The 24,698-nt window shown below is 37.9% G+C and overlaps 1 protein-coding gene and 2 long non-coding RNA genes across 5 annotated transcripts in view; 2 read left to right on the top strand and 1 right to left on the bottom strand.

Moving 5' to 3' along the window:
• Positions 1-18,701, top strand: part of LOC144211478 (uncharacterized) — a 39,636-nt gene extending 20,935 nt beyond the window's left edge. The window contains exons 3-6 of the long non-coding RNA XR_013329610.1: positions 2,010-2,087; positions 12,038-12,105; positions 12,203-12,270; positions 18,551-18,701. This is a non-coding gene — a long non-coding RNA (uncharacterized LOC144211478). The remainder of the gene's footprint in view (positions 1-2,009; positions 2,088-12,037; positions 12,106-12,202; positions 12,271-18,550) is intronic.
• tekt3 (tektin 3) lies at positions 1,524-4,435 on the bottom strand. Its single transcript, XM_077738770.1, has 7 exons — positions 3,707-4,435; positions 3,283-3,366; positions 3,151-3,221; positions 2,924-3,067; positions 2,636-2,858; positions 1,909-2,063; positions 1,524-1,835 (listed from the first exon to the last, which is right to left on the bottom strand). The coding sequence occupies exons 1-7, from the start codon at positions 4,241-4,243 to the stop codon at positions 1,619-1,621; spliced, it is 1,431 nt and encodes a 476-aa protein (XP_077594896.1). The 5' UTR covers positions 4,244-4,435; the 3' UTR covers positions 1,524-1,618.
• A 298-nt stretch (positions 18,702-18,999) lies between the features above and the next one.
• Positions 19,000-24,698, top strand: part of LOC144211268 (uncharacterized) — a 30,352-nt gene continuing 24,653 nt past the window's right edge. For all 3 annotated transcript variants that reach the window (XR_013329565.1, XR_013329567.1, XR_013329566.1), the window contains exon 1: positions 19,000-19,035. This is a non-coding gene — a long non-coding RNA (uncharacterized LOC144211268). The remainder of the gene's footprint in view (positions 19,036-24,698) is intronic.

Below are 24,698 nucleotides of genomic sequence, written 5' to 3'. Positions count from 1 at the left end.
AAAGTGTAACAATATTAGTAGCCAACAATGACGTTTTTAGCTACTACCAGTGACCAAGATGATCCAAATTAGAGCCAAAATGGGTAAAACCAGATCAATTGTACAAAAAAATATTTTTAAAACATTGTCTTCCCAAACAAAAGTTGTTATACTACCTACACAATTGGAACTCATCCCCAAAAAATACTAATATTGGAAATTGGTCCTAATTTTATCACCCAAATCATATTCCAAATTTTACAACCTAGAAAAACAAACCCAAAACTTCAAATTCCCATAACATATAATATAGCAAATCCTTCTAATAAATCAAACAGACATTTCTTCCTGCCAAAAATATTAAATGAATATAGCTTTAATCTAACTTAGCAGGTACATCAACACCACTATATTTTTTACTGCATACTTACGCTAATACCCTGCAATCATCTATTTAGAAACAAACCAGAATTAAACTGTATTTTTATCTGTTCAGCTCTGGAATGTACTAGGTGTGTACCCTAACCCATAGTACACACCTATATTAAACACACACATTGTGTATCTCCTGTATTGTGTGTCAAACCCATTGCTCTTTATACATATTAAGACCGAGGTTGTAAAACATTACACCCAAACCAAAGTACAAGTATAGAAAAAAATATTCGCACAATAAAACCCACATACACAAATACACACCCTGCGTTTAATCAGTGTAGTAGATCACTTTGTTCAGCGTCACCAGCAAACGCCATCGATCTTAAAAGCATCAGTATGCCGCCATCGTCTACAAGCCTACCTCCGCAGTCGGGGCGGTGGCGGCAACTCCATCGCAGCGCCTCAGTCAGGCGGGCGGGGCTTATTGCGGTGTCTCCCTTGGAGGCAAAGCGCTGAGTCATTTTTAAAAGCAGCTGATAAAGGTGTATGTGTCAACACCCGTGTGTGTCGGCCTTGACCGTGGATCGGATTAAGGTGATAAATGAGAACCAGTCGTCATAATATATGAGAGTTTTATGTGTGTATACGAGAATATCAGGGACATAATTTAGCATTAATTTTTATACATGATTGCTAAGCTCCCATACACTATTTTTTTGTTTTTTTCCTCAGTTGAAAAACGCTAGTGTGTAAAAATGAGCTCTCACACATTGTATGCAATTCTCTCACATGATACTTAAAGGTTTTGACCATACATGTCTGTAGTATTTGGGATATTGTTGCAGTTGTTGTGTGTACAAAAGGGGTAGTGTTTTAGTAGTGTGGCAAATTAATCTTTTCATAGTAGCATTTGACTGATTGAGAGTATTAAATGATTATTTTGTACTCAAAATAAGACATCCAGGTTGGTCAGGACTCAAATATTGATTGCTAACGTTGGTATTTTACATTATTTTTACATCTTTATTGCATCCATTGTCGTCACACATATTGATGTAATGGAAAATATTGAAGTGATAAGCCGTAACTAACGTAAACATTGGTAATAAACATAAACAACTGAGTAAAACTGTTATTTTTACTTCCGTAGTAGTTCTTTACTTCAAATCAATGTCAATAGTCACATGCTATTATTTTATTGTATCAAGCAGTTAGTTCCCGAGCCTGGTAATTCACTCGAAAATTATAGCGTGACATTTGTTTAAGTGTATCCCGTGAGTCTGGGCACACTTGGAAAGGTCTTGCGCATGCTCATGCACTTTTCCTGGTCCAGAAAAAGCGAGTTGGCCTTGATGGCAAGGTCATGTTCCAATGTTACTTTTGTCCTGAGCAGATTTTGAAGGCTGCTCTCAGCTTCCAGCAGCCTCTCTTGTAGGCGGCGAATGGTATCCTCGATCTCCCGTACTTCGTCTACCAGCCTGAGGATGTGCCAGAGTGTAGAATAAAGCTCAAAATGAAAAATATCTGACGTAAAACTTAAATACTTGATACCTGTGGTGCGGTGTGTCCCGGCAGAGCTCCAGATTGGGCCTTCTGGTACGTTCCTCCAGTCTGGTTTGAGCCACTTTTAATGGGTTTTCTTTGTCTCGCAGGGCTTTCTTCAGGGATTCTATGAGCATCTCCGTCTGGAAGGTCTCCTGCAGGGTCTGAGAGAGGTCAACATAAATGAGGTAAGCAGATTATAACAAAGATCGGTACTTTTAGAGGCAATGTGATGTGTTCAGATGACCTTACATTTTCTTAATGTTCTAAAATCTAGTTAGTCAAAGTCTGTCGTCTTACAAGTTAAAACAATGGAGTAATGTTCTGGAAAAAAGAAAACACATACTTTTTCTGAAATAATATTGTAGTACTACTAAAGTATGACTTTAGCTGGTAGCTAGCTAGTTTGAAACCGTGAATGGACGTTTTGGTAGCCGGATGTTTTGGTAGCCGGATGTTTTGGTAGCCCGGACTTTTGGTAGCCCGGACTTTTGGTAGCCCGGACGTTTGGTAGCCCGGACGTTTGGTAGCCCGGACTTTTGGTAGCCCGGACATTTTGGTAGCCCGGACATTTTGGTAGCCCGGACGTTTTGGTAGCCCGGACGTTTGGTCGCCCTGGTGAATATAATTTTGAGAGCTGGTTTCAACAGTAATCATGTCAACTTGTCAAACGTCCAGGGACCAAATGTCCCGAGTACCCTTCAAAACTAGTACATGATATCTTTCGGTTACGGACCTTGCCTAGATGAGTCTGTAGGCTGTTACGGGCATCAGTGGTCTGCGCCACACGCCCGGTAAAGGACACGTTGACGTTATTGAATTGACTCCACATATCGCTGGAGGTGGCATTGAGCAAGGCATCGATCTCGTCACGCAGTTTGCGTGAGGCGGCTCGTTGTCCCTGCGAGTGTAGCACGTTGTCATCGGTGAACTTGGACCACGACTCCGGCAGAGAGAGCCTAGACGGGATGAACGTAAATATTTGACAAACTCCAAAACACCAGTTTTGAGAGGCGCCACTCACGAAGGGTCGAGTCTGTCGATTCCACGGAAAAACCCAACTCCGTTGGATGCGTTTGTCAGCTGATGGCAGCGGTCGTCTATCCTCTGTGCCGTAACCTTGTCGCTTAAATCCCGTTCCAGCTCGTGTTGTGCCGCCCGGTTCAACCTGTTTAGCATCTCCCCGCCCCACAAAAGACATCAACACTTCAAAATGGCCGCTTCTAACTCGACGGCTATAATAGCACTTACGCTAACTGTGCTGTAGCCTTCTCCAGGTGTTGCTTCATCTTCCCCTGGCAGGTCTTTATCACCCCCACTTCCTATTGAATCATTACGGTTCATTGCTGGCTACACGGCTTTAGTTTTTGAAGCATTTTTGACCTTTAGGAGGTCCTTTTCGACATCATCGTGGACTAAGTCGATGGACATGCGCTTCTCCCGGTGGTACAGACACTCTTGGGCCACCTGAGGACAAGTTAGCAAACATAAATACTGTTGTCCTGATCATTAATATTACATTATATCAGCATTGTATTGCATTAACCATTCATAAAGTGTGTTGGAACGCAAATGAATTTGACAACCCAAACTATTGACAGGTTAGCAATCTATGCTACATGCTAGCAATGTTAGATGACGATAAACATAATTTATGAGTTATCAAGATCCAGATTGTTAGTTTTTGAAACGGATGGATGAGCAATTTTTGATTACTATGGTTTGCGGCATAGGTAACAATCAGCGGAATCACAACAATCCCTAAAACTTTATCATCTCTCTGACGTTATTGGCCGCCAACTCTCACCTGAAGTGGCCTCTCAGTCTCCGCCAAGGCCCTCTCCAACCTCCTCCTAACCTCTCCCAGGGCCGCCGTCTCTCCCACGACGTTATCCACCTCGTGGCTCAATTCCGACCGCCAGAAGGCAATATCATTGGCACGTTGCCCAATATCCTTACTGGTATTCTCTTGTGTACGACGGGTCAACTGTTCCTTGTCCTGAATCAACCTCAAGGTGTCCCGCCTCAGCCTCTCGGCGCTGTTGCGCGAAGCCTCGGACTGACGATAGTTGCCCTGGTTGGACTTGAACCAGTCGTCGGGTGTGTAGCGGGTGCTCAGAGCGCTCCTGTTGGAAGGGTAGAACATAACATCTGTACGGATTAGATCTGGGATCCCTCGTTGTAAACTGGGGACGGCGCCGCTATTTTTGTAATAGCCGTTTGTCCTCCATTGGTTGGACGATTGACTGGCGGGTCGTGGATTTCGGTAGCCGGGCGCTATGGTGGAGATGGCGGGCAAGAAGTGGCTGGTCTTTGGTCGAATATATGAGGATGTCAGTTCCATTCTCGGAGTTGCACCACTTGTTCCCTTGGCTCACCTGCAAATGAGCTCAAGTCCACCACAAGGTGACGGCGCATGCATAATACATTGACGTATTCCGAGTCGTTCATTGGCCGGGTTAGCCAATGGCGGTGGCAAACGGGCCGTCCAAGATTTCTGTTGACACAATGCTGGTTGCCGCGGGTTACCGACACCCTCCCCTAGTAGGCAGCGACCATGCTGAGCAGGTGTTTTTTACTTTGTCAATAAAAGAAGGCAAAGAGACTCCAAGTGTAAAATGACACAATGGCAGACTTTGAGAAACTAGAACATGGTTCAAATTTCGATTTTGAAGTACATTTTATTGAGGACATCATTTCTAAATGTTTAGATTTTAAGTTACATGATATGCTTACAGGGGAAATACATTGCCAAGATCCTGATTTTGATGTCATTTTTAGTGTAAAATTGAATTAGAATATTTTGGTATTCTTTCATGGACGGATTAAACTTTTATTCATTTAATCAAACTTAGCTGGGCACTTAGCCAAGTAGTTGATTTGACCTTGTAAAAAGCTACTATAATATCTATTAAACTGGAATGTTTTTATCAGTTGCAGAAGACAAGTTTTTAATGATGAAAGTGCTTAAATTCAATCAAAAACAGCCAGCACATGACTGACCAGGTCACTGATATCCTTTTTGTACACCAGAAAACAATAATGTAATAATAACAATCAAGTAATGTGATTTTTTTTCTTAAGTACATATTTTCTATGGTATTTCCGTTACTACATTTGATAACGAAAATGTATCAATTACCTATCACAAGTTAGCCAAAGCACAAAGTGAAACAATGTCTCTTATCCAGGAATAGCTTATATCTGACGTCATATTTAATTAAATTTGCTAGCACGAGCTAGACGGACAGCCGGATTGTTCGTTTTCTGATTGTAGATATCTTTAGTCACTTGTTGTACATTTGTTGATGTTATTGCAGGCGGTGTTGGTTGAGTATTTTTACTCAATGATGGTCAAATAACTTGAGTTTAGGGTGTAGAAAATATGTTAATATGACTAATATTCACTCAAGTGATGTTGTGGAAAGATATAATTTGTGTTGTTGTATTATTGTTAGTTATTTACTAGGGTTTAGGTTGGTTTGATGGTTGTATATCTGGGTTTTTTTTTTTTTGTTTCTTGTTTTTGCTTTAACTGGAATGACAAGCAATCTGAGCTGGGAAGCAAAGCACCTTGCTGTCAGTTTAGATTACACTCACCTGTTGAATGATTCATACTTTAGGAAGAGAACTCACTATTGTAATCTGTGTTGAGTTACAAACACTGTGAGGGAAATGAGGATCCTTTACATTGACAGAAAATGGCCTTAGAAAAACTCCACTTGTTTCGTATGAGTATCAAAAGTAACATTTGTAACATGGGGGTTGTATTTTTGGGCTAAAACTACTCTGTTCCAGGACATCTTTGATTATAAATCCAAAAAGATCCATGTCCAGATTAATGTTTCATAGCGTTGGAGGCCAAACAACCAGCAAGATATTTGCTAGTATGAGCAAAATAGGTAATTCTGATGTAATATAATTTCAGGAAATGACGAATGAGACTTTTTAAGTATAAGCTTCGCAAAGGGCCATATTTTTATTAAATAGTTGCATTAAAGGACAAGGGAGACATTGTAGTGGCCGTTTAAGTAGGCTGTTCTAGTTTCCGAAGATAAAGAAACGTAAATTTAACGTTATTCATGGTGCAAAAAGCTTTAAGAGATCGTTTAATTTGTAAGTTAAGCAGGACAGATTCGTTTAAAACCTCCTTTATTGTCCCCAAGCTTAGGAATCTATGAGAAAGCTCACATAAAAGACAGCTATCTTGCTAACGTATTGCAAATTTGGCACACTGACAAGCGAGTAAATACATAAATAAATAAATAAATGTCCCAAAGTCATATGTTAGCATCTGTCCATCATGTACCCCCCCTCCCTACCCCGTCATCCCTTACGGTCATGGCCTCTCCTCCGCTCTGCTGCGCTCGACACAGTGCCTCCGATGGAATGTGATGACCACGGAGTGGACAAAGCCCACCATTCATGGCCCCTCGGCCCACTCTGGACACCCTTAACTGGGAGCCTTGATTTCAGAGTTGGTAAATGGACAGAAAGGATGGTCTACGCCCCAATATAGCTCATTCTTAAGCAGCCAATAAATGGTTAAAATTCTTTAAGACCATTGAAAGGCCGTTTTTTTTAAGGATAGGGTTCTCCATCTACTTCCTGACTGGTACTGGAATATAATTTAGTATGTGCAGTTTCTATCTGACTGCCTACAAACTTGTTAGCGACTAATACTTTGACATGGGATATTGACACTCTTGTTGGGTGTAATGCTAAAATTTGTGTACTTTATTTGTACTAGTGTGGATGTTTGATAGGAAACAAGAGTTAAAAATCATATTTGGCATGTTTTTAAAGAAAAGTTTTACGTAGAATTCCCCTTTTCATGCAGGAATTAGGTGTTTTTCTTTACATATTAGTTACTTTAGTAACTTTAGATACTTACTCTTAGTTACCAATTATTATTTACTATTACAATATTATTATTAACTCATTGGCAGCCATTGTTAGCGCTAAGTTTCCAATCCACTTTGACTAGAAGAGTTAATGTACCATCAATAGCATGATTAAATATTTTTTTAAACTAAATATTACTTGAGGTTGTAACTAGTGTGTATTTTGTCATTGATCTTTATTTAATTTAGTTTTTTTATGAAGTTATTGGTGAAAAAATGACAAAATAGAGAATTCTGGGGTTTCCAGGTCAGGCAAAATAACTTATTTAATTTTTTTTATGCTAAAATTGTCATCCACTGTTGTATTTTGGTAGTTTAGGTTGTTAAGATTAAGTGAAGATGAATTTCAGGACCAAATGTTGTTCTTCAAATTTAGCTTTGCAGATTCTGTTGTGCACAAAAACCTCTTTGTGAGGGAGGACAGTGGCCTTGAGCAACTATTAAAGACAGGCGGCAGCCAGCGGAACCCTTGGGCAAGGTGATTAAAGACCCCGAAGAACAAAAAAAGCTAGTAAAAGCTTTAGGACGGAGCAGATTCTCGTCCTAGCGTGACCAGTCGCCACGCAACCGCTGGCTGGGGTTTGACAAGCGCAAAGTGCAGTAGGGGGTCACTATGAGAACGCCATCCTTCTGTCAAGGTCAGACTCGACTAGTTGCACTTGTTTAAAGTCTTTCAATGGCAAGGCTTTGGAAAGAGTTGTAGGGGTGTGGCAATGTAGGAGTCCTTGGGTTTTGAGGTCCTGGAAAGATAACTGGTCCCCATAGTTTCTGCTGAGGTAGTAGTGTATAGTGGTTGTCTGTGTTTTTGTCCCAATCAGGAGTTGTCTTTGCCTTTTTCACTTAAGTTTTTCCACCAAGGAAAGCTGGCGCTCGGACGTTTGGTGGCGGGTCTTTTGGTGACAGAGTTTACTGTTGAAACCAGCTCTCAAAATTATATTATTGAAAGAGAGTTTAATATCTAAGAGAGAGTTTAATATCTAAGAGAGAGTTTAAAATCTTAGTACTGTTTAATATCCAAGTACTGTCTAATATCCAAGTACTGTCTAATATCCAAGTACTGTCTAATATCCAAGTACTGTTTAATATCCAAATACTGTTTAATATCTAAGTAGTGTTTAATATCTAAGTACTGTTGAAAACAGTAGATATTTAGATATTAAACCCTCATGAATATAATTTTGAGAGCTGTTTTCAACAGTACTTCGATGTTAAACGGTACTTCGATATTAAACAGTACTTAGATATTAAACAGTACTTAGATATTAAACAGGACTTAGATATTAAACAGGACTTGGATATTAAATAGGACTTGGATATTAAACAGGACTTAGATATTAAACAGGACTTAGATATTAAACAGTACTTAGATATCAAATAGTACTTCTTGTAGTTATCTATGTTTTGATTGGTCATGCCAGACAAATAGATAATGTTATTCCATATATTCCAATATTCCATAGCAACAAATGACTCTGGGCATTCATTTTAGTTATCATCTTTTGTCCTCTTCATCTCAACCCTTCAAAAATGATTTGTCAAAACACGCCAAACGTCGGAATTGGACTCCCAGGCCCATGCCTAATCCGGCACCCCGTCGTTTCTAAACGAGTGGAACCCGATCCTGAGCTACGCGTGACACGTCAAACGACACAAACAGCTGCTCCAGAGGCATTTCTGCGTGCCTTTGGGTACAATCTGCACCAGCCCGCCTTGCCAAAAGGCCAAAGTGCGGACTGGAGGGTGTCGGATGCGCCTAGACACGCCCGGCTGCCATTTAACGGCTTCTGAACGCACGGCCGAATTGAGCCATCCACCAAATTCCTTCATCCCAAACAAAAGCCAGAAGGGCGGGAGAATCAGACCCTGCGAATCTTCCCGAAGCGGAGGAGAGGCATTTAAAAACCAAGGCCTTTTTGTTTCTACAGGCATTTTCCAAACCCCGTGGCCAAACACCCCCGGCGGCGAACATGCCGACCGACCACCTCGCTCGTACAAGTGCTCAGATTGTCCCTGGGCTTCCCAATTTTTGGGACCCGAAGAGAACGAATCCTTTGTCAAAATGCGACCCGCCTGTGGTATGTTTGCCGGATGAAGGGTGCACTTGATGAGCCGCAAGCCCTAAATTTGGCCTTAGGTCCACAACACCATGGACTAGTCGTTAATACTTCCATGCTGTCATCTCCAAAAACCTGAAAAATGTGGATTTCATTGAAATTGACCGTCATTGTGAAGGATTTGACTTTGAAAGGTTAATGTCAAGTAAAAGGTGTATTGATGTACAACAGTTGGTGACTTTGGAATGATAGTAGACCCTATTTTGGACATAAATCCATCCGGGAAAGTGTCTGAAAATACTAAACTAGATTGTAATTAGTCGCTCTTTCTCTGGTAACTTGAGGGGAAACCCACAAAAATAAAAATAATCTCCAAATAAAGGTATACTGTGTGATTTTTGAGGTCTGACAGCATGCTAACCATTGTTTTTCCATTGTCTTTTGTTGCCATTTTGTTCTTCTGTCAACGTGGATTAGTTTGCTAGATTTTTAAGCATCAATTCTGGTGCTTGTTATTTTAAGAGGATTGAAATCTTGTAAGTAATATTTACTTTTGTATTCTTAAGCATAGTTTAATATCTAAGTACTGTTTAATATCTAAGTACTGTTTAATATCTAAGTACTGTTTAATATCTTAGTACTGTTTAATATCTAAGTACTGTTTAATATCTAAGTACTGTTTAATATCTAAGTACTGTTTAATATCTAAGTACTGTTTAATATCTAAGTACTGTTTAATATCTAAGTACTGTTTAATATCTAAGTACTGTTTAATATCTAAGTACTGTTGAAAACAGTAGATATTTAGATATTTAACTCATGAATATAATTTTTAGAGCTGGTTTCAAGGACATAGATATTAAACAGTACTTAGAAATTAAACCGTACTTAGATATTAGACGGTACTCTCTGGTCACCATTTGATTTTGGGTGTGCTTACTTTAATTTCAGTAATAAATAAAGACCATGTTTTGTATTGTTTTTGAAGCACTGAGTGAGCGAGTTAGCCAGCCACTGACCAAGAGACAACCCACAGCAGCTGGGAATGCCTGTTGACCTCAAAGCGCCTCAGCCAAGGTCAGCAAAGAAATCTAGAACTCGTTAGACTGGCACAGTCCCAGTTTTCTCCGCAGCCAAACCAGCAGAAGTCTTTTCCACCACTACCCTTGTCGTCATCATCAACTTCCGGGGAAATCCTTCACGTAAACACCCGAAAATATCACAAAAACCAACCATACTTGGACGAAAAGACAAGACTCACCAGACCAGATGTCCTAATTTCACACCCTGATACTCATCATCCCGCCTTCTCCAGCAAAACCCTCGTAAAACCTGTAATACCTTCTCAAGCGTATCAAGGACAAGACTTCAACGAAAACTTGAATCCGGATTCAAAACAACGAACCAGAACATTTTCAAGTCATCACATGTACAAAAATCATCGCTCATGATGAAATAATTAGCTCAAAACTGCTTTACAACCACCATTGCTGAAGATATTACCCACCACGAACATCTAAAGCTGACGGTAACACCGAGAGAGGTAATGCGGGTAATTGCATGTCATTTTATAGGCCGTACATCATGTCAGGCTAGGTTTTTTTCCCCCATTTTTACGAGCTCATTTATTCCTTCGCTTCAGGCCAGTCGCCGCAATGTTAGCGTTTATTGTCCCGCCGGTGCCACAAGCCCACCTCTGTCCGCTCATCCGCCCTCGCTTTTTCGTGCCCCGTCGCTCGGCTCGGACGTGGGGGTGGAACCAACGGATCGTTGCCGTGTGACGTCATCGCTGCGGATTTGCTAGCGGGGGTTGTCACAAGGGCGTTGGTACTAGGAGAAAATAATGTGCCGAGGATAAGGATGGAAGTTAAAAGGGAGCTCCCCAACGCCCTCTATGGATTGGAGTTGGTGCTTGTTGTTACGATGTTTTTTGCCGTTGTGCGGCAAAAGGGTGCTGTTGCTTTTACGATGTTTTTAAAGACAAAATTGCCAGTTTTGAAACTATACTATGTCGTTTTTGAAGAGAAAAAGCTTTACTATACTATGTTGTTTTTGAAGCCAAAAAGCCTTACTATACTATGTCGTTTTTTCAGAGAAAAAAACGCCTTACTATACTATGTCGTCTTCTTAAACTAAAAGCCTTACTATACTATGTCGTTTTTTAAGCCAAAAAGCCTTACTATAATATGTTGTTTTTTTTAAGAAAAAACACCTTACTATACTATGTCGTCTTTTTTAACTAAAAAGCCTGACTATACTATTTCGTTTTTTAAGCCAAAAAGCCTTACTATACTATATCATTTAAAAAAAAAAAGCCTTATTATACTATGTCGTTTTTTTAAAGAAAAAATGCCTGACTATACTATGTTGTCTTTTTAACTAAAAAGCCTTACTATACTATGTCGTTTTTTAAAGAAAAAAACCTTACTATACTATGTCGTTTTTTAAGCCAAAAAGCCTTACTAAACTATGTCATTTTTTTAAAGAAAAAATGCCTTACTATACTATATCGGCTTTTTACTATGTCGTTTTTTAAAGAAAAAAAGCCTTACTATATTGTGTCGTCTTTTTAAGTAAAAAGCCTTAGAGAAGACCTGTTAATGGATTTCACCCCATTATTTATACTCTCTTTATTTGAGAGCTGTGAGTGGATTTGAACCCTCTCCTGGTTTGAATTTCTCCATCTCAAGTTCTGAGCAGTATCTTTGCCACTGGACCACAGTGACTTCTGAACTTCACAATTTGGAAGTTATATTTATCCTTTTCCTTACTTCAACAAAGAATTTGAGAATGGCAAACAGTGGAATTGAACCCACTCCTTACTTGAATTTGTGTCCACCTTGGCTTCTGACCCGTTGTCTTAGCCACTAGACCACTGTGACTTCTGAATTGTAGAAATTGGAGGTTATATTTATCCTTTTCTTTACTTCAACAAACAATTTGAGAATTTTTTAGAGTAGAATGTACAATGTTCATCTTCTTTTCCAATGGAGTAAAGGTAATGAAGAGGACAAATATTTGAATATTTCTTGTGATCATCATAGGTACAAAAATGCTGTATCTGAAACAAGTTCAAATCAGGAGTGAGTTCCAATCCAGCACTTAAAGCACTAAACTTATTTTCCAAAGGAGTTGAGGTAATAAAGCTGATCAATCTGACCTGATTTTTTATCCTTCTAGTTGTTGCTGTGGTCCAGTGGCAAAGACATTGGGTCACATCAAGAGGTGGAAACAAGTTCCAATCAAGAGTGAGTTCAAATCCACCACTTACATCTTTAAAATCCTTTTCCAATGTTATTGAAGTAACGGAGGGGAGAAATATAACTTCCAATCATTTCATTTCAGAAGTACCTGTGGTCCAGTGGCAAAGACTTTGGGTCAGATCCAGATGTGGAAACAGATTCATATCAGGAGTGAGTTCAATTCCACTCTTTGCATTTCTCAATTTGTTTATTAAGTTAATGAAAAGGGTAAATATAACCTCCAATTTCGTTTTTTTAAGAAAATAAGCCTTATTATAGTATGTTGTTTTTTTAAAGAAAAAAAGCCTTACTATTCTATGTCGTTTTTTAAAGAAAAAAAGCCTTACTATTCTATGTCGTTTTTTAAAGAAAAAAAGCCTTACTATACTATGTCGGTTTTTAACGAAAAAAAGCCTTACTATAAAATGTCGTTTTTTAACGAAAAAAAAGCCTTACTATACTATGTCGTTTTTTAAGCCAAAAAGCCTTACTATACTATGTCGTTTTTTTAAGAAAATAAGCCTTATTACACTATGTCGTTTTTTAAAAGAAAAAACGCCTTACTATTCTATGTCGTTTTTTAAAGAAAAAAAGCCTTACTATACTATGTCGTTTTTGGTGATAAAAAGCCTTTATACTATGTCGTTTTTTAACAAAAAAAAGGTAGTAAGTAATAGTTATGCTTTTTATCGCCAAAAACGACATAGTATAGTAAGGCTTTTTTCTTCAAAAAAACGACATAGTATAGTAAGGCTTTTTTCTTCAAAAAAACGACATAGTATAGTAAGGCTTTTTATCACCAAAAACGACATAGTATAGTAAGGCTTTTTTCTTAAAAAAAACGACATAGTATAGTAAGGCTTTTTTCTTCAAAAAAGGACACAGTATAGTAAGGCTTTTTTCTTCAAAAAAACGACATAGTATAGTAAGGCTTTTTATCACCAAAAACGACATAGTATAGTAAGACTTTTTTCTTCTAAAAACGACATAGTATAGTAAGGCTTTTTATCACCAAAAACGACATAGTATAGTAAGGCTTTTTTCTTCAAAAAACGACATAGTATAGTAAGGCTTTTTTCTTAAAAAAAACGACATAGTATAGTAAGGCTTTTTTCTTAAAAAAAACGACATAGTATAGTAAGGCTTTTTTCTTCGAAAAACGACATAGTATAGTAAGGCTTTTTTCTTCAAAAAACGACATAGTATAGTAAGGCTTTTTTCTTCAAAAAAACGACATAGTATAGTAAGGCTTTTTATCACCAAAAACGACATAGTATAGTAAGGCTTTTTTCTTCAAAAAAAACGACATAGTATAGTAAGGCTTTTTTCTTCAAAAAACGACATAGTATAGTAAGGCTTTTTTCTTCAAAAAAACGACATAGTATAGTAAGGCTTTTTTCTTCAAAAAACGACATAGTATAGTAAGGCTTTTTTCTTCAAAAAACGACATAGTATAGTAAGGCTTTTTTCTTCAAAAAAACGACATAGTATAGTAAGGCTTTTTTCTTCAAAAAACGACATAGTATAGTAAGGCTTTTTTCTTCAAAAAACGACATAGTATAGTAAGGCTTTTTTCTTCAAAAAACGACATAGTATAGTAAGGCTTTTTTCTTCAAAAAACGACATAGTATAGTAAGGCTTTTTTCTTCAAAAAAACGACATAGTATAGTAAGGCTTTTTTCTTCAAAAAAACGACATAGTATAGTAAGGCTTTTTATCACCAAAAACGACATAGTATAGTAAGGCTTTTTTCTTCAAAAAAAACGACATAGTATAGTAAGGCTTTTTTCTTCAAAAAAACAACATAGTATAGTAAGGCTTTTTATCACCAAAAACGACATAGTATAGTAAGGCTTTTTTCTTTAAAAAAAACGACATAGTATAGTAAGGCTTTTTTCTTCAAAAAACGACATAGTATAGTAAGGCTTTTTTCTTCAAAAAACGACATAGTATAGTAAGGCTTTTTTCTTCAAAAAAACGACATAGTATAGTAAGGCTTTTTTCTTAAAAGAAAACGACATAGTATAGTAAGGCTTTTTTCTTCAAAAAACGACATAGTATAGTAAGGCTTTTTTCTTAAAAAAAACGACATAGTATAGTAAGGCTTTTTTCTTAAAAAAATCGACATAGTATAGTAAGGCTTTTTATCACCAAAAACGACATAGTATAGTAAGGCTTTTTTCTTCAAAAAAACGACATAGTATAGTAAGGCTTTTTTTCTTCAAAAAACGACATAGTATAGTAAGGCTTTTTTCTTCAAAAAACGACATAGTATAGTAAGGCTTTTTTCTTCAAAAAACGACACAGTATAGTAAGGCTTTTTTCTTCAAAAAAACGACATAGTATAGTAAGGCTTTTTATCACCAAAAACGACATAGTATAGTAAGACTTTTTTCTTCTAAAAACGACATAGTATAGTAAGGCTTTTTATCACCAAAAACGACATAGTATAGTAAGGCTTTTTTCTTAAAAAAAACGACATAGTATAGTAAGGCTTTTTTCTTAAAAAAAACGACATAGTATAGTAAGGCTTTTTTCTTCGAAAAACGACATAGTATAGTAAGGCTTTTTTCTTCAAAAAACAACATAGTATAGTAAGGCTTTTTATCACCAAAAACGACATAGTATAGTAAGGCTTTTTTCTTCAAAAAAAACGACATAGTATAGTAAGGCTTTTTTCTTCAAAAAACGACATAGTATAGTAAGGCTTTTTTCTTCAAAAAAACGACATAGTATAGTAAGGCTTTTTTCTTCAAAAAACGACATAGTATAGTAAGGCTTTTTTCTTAAAAAAACGACATAGTATAGTAAGGCTTTTTTCTTCAAAAAAACGACATAGTATAGTAAGGCTTTTTTCTTCAAAAAACGACATAGTATAGTAAGGCTTTTTTCTTCAAAAAACGACATAGTATAGTAAGGCTTTTTTCTTCAAAAAACGACATAGTATAATAAGGCTTTTTTCTTCAAAAAACGACATAGTATAGTAAGGCTTTTTTCTTCAAAAAAACGACATAGTATAGTAAGGCTTTTTTCTTCAAAAAACGACATAGTATAGTAAGGCTTTTTTCTTCAAAAAATCGACATAGTATAGTAAGGCTTTTTATCACCAAAAACGACATAGTATAGTAAGGCTTTTTTCTTCAAAAAAACGACATAGTATAGTAAGGCTTTTTTCTTCAAAAAACGACATAGTATAGTAAGGCTTTTTTCTTCAAAAAACGACATAGTATAGTAAGGCTTTTTTCTTCAAAAAACGACATAGTATAGTAAGGCTTTTTTCTTCAAAAAAACGACATAGTATAGTAAGGCTTTTTTCTTCAAAAAAACGACATAGTATAGTAAGGCTTTTTATCACCAAAAACGACATAGTATAGTAAGGCTTTTTTCTTCAAAAAAAACGACATAGTATAGTAAGGCTTTTTTCTTCAAAAAACGACATAGTATAGTAAGGCTTTTTTCTTCAAAAAAACGACATAGTATAGTAAGGCTTTTTTCTTCAAAAAACGACATAGTATAGTAAGGCTTTTTTCTTAAAAAAACGACATAGTATAGTAAGGCTTTTTTCTTAAAAAAAACGACATAGTATAGTAAGGCTTTTTTCTTCAAAAAACGACATAGTATAGTAAGGCTTTTTTCTTCAAAAAACGACATAGTATAGTAAGGCTTTTTTCTTCAAAAAACGACATAGTATAGTAAGGCTTTTTTCTTCAAAAAACGACATAGTATAGTAAGGCTTTTTTCTTCAAAAAACGACATAGTATAGTAAGGCTTTTTTCTTCAAAAAACGACATAGTATAGTAAGGCTTTTTTCTTCAAAAAACGACATAGTATAGTAAGGCTTTTTTCTTAAAAAAAACGACATATTATAGTAAGGCTTTTTTCTTCAAAAAACGACATAGTATAGTAAGGCTTTTTTCTTCAAAAAACGACATAGTATAGTAAGGCTTTTTTCTTCAAAAAACGACATAGTATAGTAAGGCTTTTTTCTTCAAAAAACGACATAGTATAGTAAGGCTTTTTTCTTCAAAAAACGACACAGTATAGTAAGGCTTTTTTCTTCAAAAAAACGACATAGTATAGTAAGGCTTTTTATCACCAAAAACGACATAGTATAGTAAGACTTTTTTCTTCTAAAAACGACATAGTATAGTAAGGCTTTTTATCACCAAAAACGACATAGTATAGTAAGGCTTTTTTCTTCAAAAAAACAACATAGTATAGTAAGGCTTTTTTCTTCAAAAAAACGACATAGTATAGTAAGGCTTTTTTCTTCAAAAAAACGACATAGTATAGTAAGGCTTTTTATCACCAAAAACGACATAGTATAGTAAGGCTTTTTTCTTCAAAAAACGACATAGTATAGTAAGGCTTTTTTCTTCAAAAAACGACATAGTATAGTAAGGCTTTTTTCTTCAAAAAAACGACATAGTATATTAAGGCTTTTTTCTTCAAAAAAACGACAAAAAACGTCGTTTTTTAAGAAAAAAGCCTTACTATACTATGTCGTTTTTGGTGATAAAAAGCCTTACTATACTATGTCGTTTTTGGTGATAAAAAGCCTTACTATACTATGTCGTTTTTTTGAAGAAAAAAGTCTTACTATACTATGTCGTTTTTGGTGATAAAAAGCCTTACTATACTATGTCGTTTTTTTGAAGAAAAAAGCCTTACTATACTATGTCGTATTTTTGAAGAAAAAAGCCTTACTATACTATGTCGTTTTTTGAAGAAAAAAGCCTTACTATACTATGTCGTTTTTTTGAAGAAAAAAGCCTTACTATACTATGTCGTTTTTTGAAGAAAAAAGCCTTACTATACTATGTCGTTTTTTTGAAGAAAAAAGCCTTACTATACTATGTCGTTTTTGGTGATAAAAAGCCTTACTATACTATGTCGTTTTTTTGAAGAAAAAAGCCTTACTATACTATGTCGTTTTTTGAAGAAAAAAGCCTTACTATACTATGTCGTTTTTTTGAAGAAAAAAGCCTTACTATACTATGTCGTTTTTTGAAGAAAAAAGCCTTACTATACTATGTCGTTTTTTTGAAGAAAAAAGCCTTACTATACTATGTCGTTTTTGGTGATAAAAAGCCTTACTATACTATGTCGTTTTTTTGAAGAAAAAAGCCTTACTATACTATGTCGTTTTTTGAAGAAAAAAGCCTTACTATACTATGTCGTTTTTTTGAAGAAAAAAGCCTTACTATACTATGTCGTTTTTTGAAGAAAAAAGCCTTACTATACTATGTCGTTTTTTTGAAGAAAAAAGCCTTACTATACTATGTCGTTTTTTGAAGAAAAAAGCCTAACTATACTATGTCGTTTTTGGTGATAAAAAGCCTTACTATACTATGTCGTTTTTTTGAAGAAAAAAGCCTTACTATACTATGTCGTTTTTTGAAGAAAAAAGCCTTACTATACTATGTCGTTTTTTTGAAGAAAAAAGCCTTACTATACTATGTCGTTTTTTGAAGAAAAAAGCCTTACTATACTATGTCGTTTTTTTGAAGAAAAAAGCCTTACTATACTATGTCGTTTTTGGTGATAAAAAGCCTTACTATACTATGTCGTTTTTTTTAAGAAAAAAGCCTTACTATACTATGTCGTTTTTTGAAGAAAAAAGCCTTACTATACTATGTCGTTTTTTTGAAGAAAAAAGCCTTACTATACTATGTCGTTTTTTGAAGAAAAAAGCCTTACTATACTATGTCGTTTTTTTGAAGAAAAAAGCCTTACTATACTATGTCGTTTTTTGAAGAAAAAAGCCTAACTATACTATGTCGTTTTTGGTGATAAAAAGCCTTACTATACTATGTCGTTTTTTTGAAGAAAAAAGCCTTACTATACTATGTCGTTTTTTGAAGAAAAAAGCCTTACTATACTATGTCGTTTTTGGTGATAAAAAGCCTTACTATACTATGTCGTTTTTGGTGATAAAAAGCCTTACTATACTATGTCGTTTTTGGTGATAAAAAGCCTTACTATACTATGTCGTTTTTTTGAAGAAAAAAGTCTTACTATACTATGTCGTTTTTGGTGATAAAAAGCCTTACTATACTATGTCGTTTTTTTGAAGAAAAAAGCCTTACTATACTATGTCGTATTTTTGAAGAAAAAAGCCTTACTATACTATGTCGTTTTTTTTGAAGAAAAAAGCCTTACTATACTATGTCATTTTTTGAGAAAAAAAAAGCCTTACTATACTATGTCGTTTTTTGAGAAAAAAAGCCTTACTATACTATGTCGTTTTTTGAGAAAAAAAGCCTTACTATACTATGTCGTTTTTGACAAGAAAAGGCCTAACTATACTATGTCGTCTTTTAAGAAAAAAAGCCTTACTATACTATGTCGTTTTTTAAGAAAAAAAAGCCTTGCTATACTATGTCGTTTTTTGAAGACAAAAAACACTTAAATCCACGTTGATGTTTGATATTTTTTATGATGATGATAGGAATTCCTTGTCCTGGTGTGTGGGTCGTGGACTGGAGTGACCGTGGCGTGACTGTTTCCACCCAAGGCGAGGTCACCAAATTCTGACACGGTGTATCCCGTCAGGGCAGCGTTTCCTGCTGTCAACGGACGAGGACCCTCTTCCTTCCTCTGATAGGTCGGTTGCCGTCACAAGGATGCTTACATACTGCATGCATTGTCTTATCCTATCGACTTGTATCCAGAAATGATAGTGTGTAACACAAATTATCAACATATAAGATGATAAAATTCATACATTTGGTGATAAGACAATGGAAATAAGATGTTTTTTTGTAAAGGAAGCATGACAAAACAATGCATTTTTACATCCAAAATGGGAAAAATTTTAATAGGAATAATAATGTATGGTTTCAAGGTATTCAATATAATTTTTCCTTTGTATCCTGACACATAGGTAATTAATGGAAGTCTGGTCAATGAAATTCCGATGGAGACTTTCCAAGGGTAAGGCCATACAGCCCATTTTATAATCTGGTGTTTGGTGCCACTGTTTGGCCAAAACAGTTAATGCAGCCAAACACCAGCCATATTATATTCCAACTCTATCTTTTCCCCCTACTGCTCTACCTGTTAGTGGATTTGACCCCACTACTGTCAATGTCCCTATTTGAGAGCTGTTAGTGGATTTGACCCCACTTCTGATACTCTCTTTATTTGAAAGTTGTGAGTGGATTTGAACCCACTCCGACTCTACCCCTTCCCCCTACTACTCCCCCTGTTAGTGGATTTGACCCCACTTTTTATTGGAGAGCTGTGAGTGGATTTGAACCCACTCCTGATTTGAACTTCACCATCTCAAGTTCTGAGCTTTGTGTGGGATTCGAACCCACTCCTGGTTTGAACTTCACCATCTCAAGTATCTCAAGTTCTGAGCAGTATCTTTGCCACTGGACCACAGTGACTTCTGAACTTTACAATTTGGAAGTTATATTTATCCTTTTCCTTACTTCAACAAAGAATTTGATAAATGTTAAGAGTGGAATTGAACCCACTCCTGATTTGAACTTGTGTCCACATTGGCTTCTGACCCATTGTCTTTGCCACTAGACCACAGTGACTTCTGAACTTTACAATTTGGAAGTTATATTTATCCTTTTCATTACTTCAACAAAGAATTTGATAAATGGCAAACTGGAATTGAACCCACTCCTGATTTGAACTTGTGTCCACCTTGGCTTCTGACCCATTGTCTTTGCCACTAGACCACAGTGACTTCTGAACTTTGCAATTTGGAAGTTATATTTATCCTTTCATTCCACTCTTTGCAATTTTCAAATTGTTTGTTGAGGAAATGAAAAGAATAAATATAACTTCCAAATTGGAAAGTTCAGAAGTCACTGTGGTCTAGTGGCAAAGACAATGGGTCAGATGCCAAGGTGGACACAAGTTTGAATCAGGAGTGGGTTCAATTCCACTGTTTGCCATTTCTCAAATTCTTTGTTGAAGTAAGGAAAAGGATAAATATAACTTCCAAATTGTAAAGTTCAGAAGTCACTGTGGTCTAGTGGCAAAGACAATGGGTCAGAAGCCAATGTGGACACAAGTTCAAATCAGGAGTGGGTTCAATTCCACTCATAACATTTCTCAAATTCTTTGTTGAAGTAAGGAAAAGGATAAATATAACTTCCAAATTGGGAAGTTCAGAAGTCACTGTGGTCCAGTGGCAAAGATACTGCTCAGAACTTGAGATGGTGAAGTTCAAACCAGGAGTGGGTTCGAATCCCACACAGAGCTCAGAACTTGAGATTGTGAAGTTCAATTCAGCAGTGGGTTCGAATCCCACACAAAGCTCAGAACTTGAGATGGTGAAGTTCAAACCAGGAGTGGGTTCGAATCCCACACAGAGCTCAGAACTTGAGATTGTGAAGTTCAATTCAGCAGTGGGTTTGAATCCCACACAAAGCTCAGAACTTGAGATGGTAAAGTTCAAACCAGGAGTGGGTTCGAATCCCACACAGAGCTCAGAACTTGAGATGGTAAAGTTCAAACCAGGAGTGGGTTCGAATCCCACACAAAGCTCAGAACTTGAGATGGTAAAGTTCAAACCAGGAGTGGGTTCAAATCCACTCACAGCTCTCCAATAAAGAGAGTATCAAAAGTGGGGTCAAATCCACTAACAGGGGGAGTAGTAGGGGGAAGGGGTAGAGCCGGAGTGGGTTCAAATCCACTCTCAAACAGTGTCACAATTGGGGTCAAATCCACTAACAGCTCTCAAGTAAAGAGAGTATCAGGAGTGGGGTCAAATCCACTAACAGGTAGAGTAGTAGGGGGAAGGGGTAGAGAATCAGTGGGTTCAAATCCACTCACAGCTCGCAAATAAAGTGTCACAAGTGGGGTCAAATCCACTAACAGGTAGAGTAGAAGGGGTAGAGAATCAGAGTGGGTTCAAATCCACTCACAGCTCACAGATAGAGTGTCACAAGTGGGGTCAAATCCACTAACAGGTAGAGTAGGAGGAGGAAGAGGGAGGTCGAGTAAGAGGGGGGAGGGGTTAGGAGGAGAAATAGGGGGGGTTGAGTTAGAGGGGGGGTAGGCTAGGAGGAGGAAGGGGGGATAAAGTGAGAGGGTGGAGAGGATAGGGTAGGAAGAGGTAGAGTAGGGGATAGAGGGATAGCAGGTGGAGTAAGAGGGTAGAGAGGATGTAGTGGGAGGGCTGGTAGAGTAGGATGGGGAAGGTAGAAGAGGGGATGGGGAGAGACAGTAGGAGATGGAGGGTAGTGGGTAAGTAGGAGAGGGAAAGGGACAGGTAGAGTAGGAGAGGGGAAGGGGAGGGAGAGTAAGAGAGGGGCAGGGTAGGAGAGGGAAAGGGAGAGGTAAAGTAGGGGAGGGAAAGTAAGAGAGGGGTAAGGTAGGAGAGGGAAAGGGAGAGGTAAAGTAGGGGAGGGAAAGTAAGAGAAGGGTAAGGTAGGAGAGGGAAGGCAGTAGCAAAGTAGGAGAGTGTAGGGGCAAGTAGAGTAGGAGAGGGGAGGGAGAGTAAGAGAAGGGTAGGGCAGGAGAGGGAAGGGAGAGGTAAAGTAGGAGAGTGTAGGGGGAGGGAGAGCAGGGGAAGGGTGGTAGAGTAGGAGGGGAAAGGGGAAGAGAGGGTATAGTAGGAGAGAAAGAGAGTGTGGTGGATGAAAAAAATTACTTTGAATTTAGTGGAGTATTAATATTTTTGTTATATTATTCTATAAATATATTAATATTCCACTAAATCTTAAGTGTAACTCTTCAGCCACCAACTTCTCTTATTCTCTCAATCTAGCTATCCCTACCCTCCCCTACTCTGCCACTGCCTTCCCTCTCCTACCTTGTCACTCTCCTACTGTGCCACACCCTTCCCTCTCCTACTCAACCTCACCCTTCCCTCTCCTACTCAACCTCACCCTTCCCTCTCCTACTCAACCTCACCCTTCCCTCTCCTACTCTGCCACTCTCCTACTCTACCCATCTCTTTCCCTCTCCTACTCTGCCACTGCCTTCCCTCTCCTACCCTGCCACTTTCCTACTCTGCCACTGCCTTCCCTCTCCTACTATCCCTCCCCATCCTCTCTCCTCTGCCACTGCCTTTCCTCTCCTACTGTACCTGTCACTTTCCCTCTCCTACTCTGCCACTGCCTTCCCTCTCCTACTCTCCCTCCCCATCCCCTCCTCAACCATCCCTCCCACTACCTCTACCTACTCTTCCCTTTTCTACTTTCCCTTACTCTCTCCTATCCTCCCTCCCCCTTCTACTCTGCCTACTCCATCCCATCCACCCACTTACTCTTCCTCCTCTACCTCCTCCTTCTCTATCCCCTCCCCCTCTTACACTACCTCCTCCTACTATGTCCTCTCCACCCACTTACTCTACCTTCTCTACCTCCTCCTATTCTATCCCCTCCCACCTCTTACTCTACCTCCTTCTACTCTGTCCTCTCCCCCTCTTACTCTCCCTCCTCTACATCCTCCTACCCTATCCTCTCCCACCCTCTTACTCTACCCCCTCCCCCTCCTCCTACTCTATCCCCCCTTCTACTCTACCTGTTAGTGGATTTGACCCCACTTGTGACACTCTATTTGAGAGTTGTGAGTGGATTTGAACCCACTCTGATCCTCTACCCCTTCCCCCTTCTACTCTACCTGTTAGTGGATTTGACCCCACTTGTGACACTCTATTTGAGAGCTGTGAGTGGATTTGAACCCACTGATTCTCTACCCCTTCCCCCTACTACTCTACCTGTTAGTGGATTTGACCCCACTCCTGATACTCTCCTTACTTGAGAGCTGTTAGTGGATTTGACCCCACTTGTGACACTCTGTTTGAGAGTGGATTTGAACCCACTCCGACTCTAGCCCTTCCCCCTACTACTCCCCCTGTTAGTGGATTTGACCCCACTTTTGATACTCTCTTTATTGGAGAGCTGTGAGTGGATTTGAACCCACTCCTGATTTGAACTTCACCATCTCAAGTTCTGAGCTTTGTGTGGGATTCGAACCCACTCCTGGTTTGAACTTCACCATCTCAAGTTCTGAGCTTTGTGTGGGATTCGAACCCACTCCTGGTTTGAACTTCACCATCTCAAGTTCTGAGCTTTGTGTGGGATTCGAACCCACTCCTGGTTTGAACTTCACCATCTCAAGTTCTGAGCTTTGTGTGGGATTCGAACCCACTCCTGGTTTGAACTTCACCATCTCAAGTTCTGAGCTTTGTGTGGGATTCGAACCCACTGCTGAATTGAACTTCACCATCTCAAGTTCTGAGCTTTGTGTGGGATTCGAACCCACTCCTGGTTTGAACTTTACCATCTCAAGTTCTGAGCAGCATCTTTGCCACTGGACCACAGTGACTTGTGAACTTTACAATTTGGAAGTTATATTTATCCTTTTCCTTACTTCAACAAAGAATTTAAGAATTGCAAAGAGTGGAATTGAACCCACTCCTGATTTGAACTTGTGTCCACCCTGGCTTCCAATCCATTGTCTTTGCCACTAGACCATAGTGACTTCTGAACTTTACAATTTGGAAGTTATATTTATCCTTTTCCTTACTTCAACAAAGAATTTGAGAAATGTTAAGAGTAGAATTGAACCCACTCCTGATTTGAACTTGTTCCAACGCTTGGAATCGGAACCAATGTCTATGCCACTGGACCACAGCAACAACTGAAAGAAGATGGTTGGAAGTTATATTTCTGCTCTTAATTACCTCATTAACATCGGAAAATGACTTTAAAGATGTAAGTAGTAGATTTGAACTCACTCTTGATTGGAACTTGTTTCCACCTCAAAATCTGACCAAATATCTTTGCCACTGGACCACAGCAACAACTAGAATGAGACAGCCTCAGAAGTCAGATTTATCCTCTTCATTACCTTAACACCATTGGAAAAGAAGATGAGCACTCTGAGTGCTGGATTGGAATTCGCTCCTGATTCGAACTTGTTTCCACCAAAGATTCAAATACAGCATTTTTGGACCTATAATGATCGCAAGAAGAAATTATCGAAAGTCATATTTGTCCACTTATTACCTCAACTCCATTGGTAAACAAGACAAAGTGCTGGATTTGAACTCACTCCTGATTTAAACCAGTTTCCATTTCAGGTTCTGTCCCAATGTATTTGCCACTGGAACACAGCAACACATAAAAGAAGAAGAATCAGAAGTCAGATTTATTCTCTTCGTTACCTCAACTCCATTGGTAAACAAGACGAGCACTTTATGCTGGATTGGAACTCACTCCTGATTTGAACTTGTTTCCACCAAAGATTCAGGACCTATGATGATCACAAGAAGATATTATCAAAAGTCATATTTGTCCATTTATTACCTCAACTCCATTGGTAAACAAGACAAGGGCTCCTCATGCTGGATTGGAACTCACTCCTGATTTGGACCTGTTCTCAATTTAGATTCTAATCCAACGTCCTTACTATACTATGTAGTTTTTTGAGGAAAAAATGCCTTACTATACTACTTCGTTTTTTAGAGGAAATATGGCCTTACTATAGTATGTCATTTTTCAGAAAAATGCCTTACTATACCATGTTGTTTTATTTTAGAAGAAAAAGCCTTACTATACTATGTCGTTTTTTTAAAAACATTTTCTAAGACAACTAAACAAATTATCATTTATTTTAAACAG

The sequence above is a fragment of the Stigmatopora nigra genome, chromosome 18 (genome assembly GCF_051989575.1).
Source record: "Stigmatopora nigra isolate UIUO_SnigA chromosome 18, RoL_Snig_1.1, whole genome shotgun sequence".
Classification (NCBI taxonomy): Eukaryota; Metazoa; Chordata; class Actinopteri; order Syngnathiformes; family Syngnathidae; genus Stigmatopora; species Stigmatopora nigra.
Note: the sequence above shows the minus strand (reverse complement) of the source record. Positions and strands in the feature narration are given on the sequence as shown.

Excerpts from the sequence above, each read along its gene's own strand:
- tekt3 (XM_077738770.1), bottom strand. The coding sequence starts at position 4,243 with ATGGAACTGACATCCTCATATATTCGACCAAAGACCAGCCACTTCTTG. Across the intron at positions 3,222-3,282 it reads TCGAAAAGGACCTCCTAAAG|GAAGTGGGGGTGATAAAGAC; the intron begins GTCAAAAATGCT and ends ATGATTCAATAG. Across the intron at positions 2,064-2,635 it reads TACAGACTCATCTAGGCAAG|ACCCTGCAGGAGACCTTCCA; the intron begins GTCCGTAACCGA and ends GACCTCTCTCAG.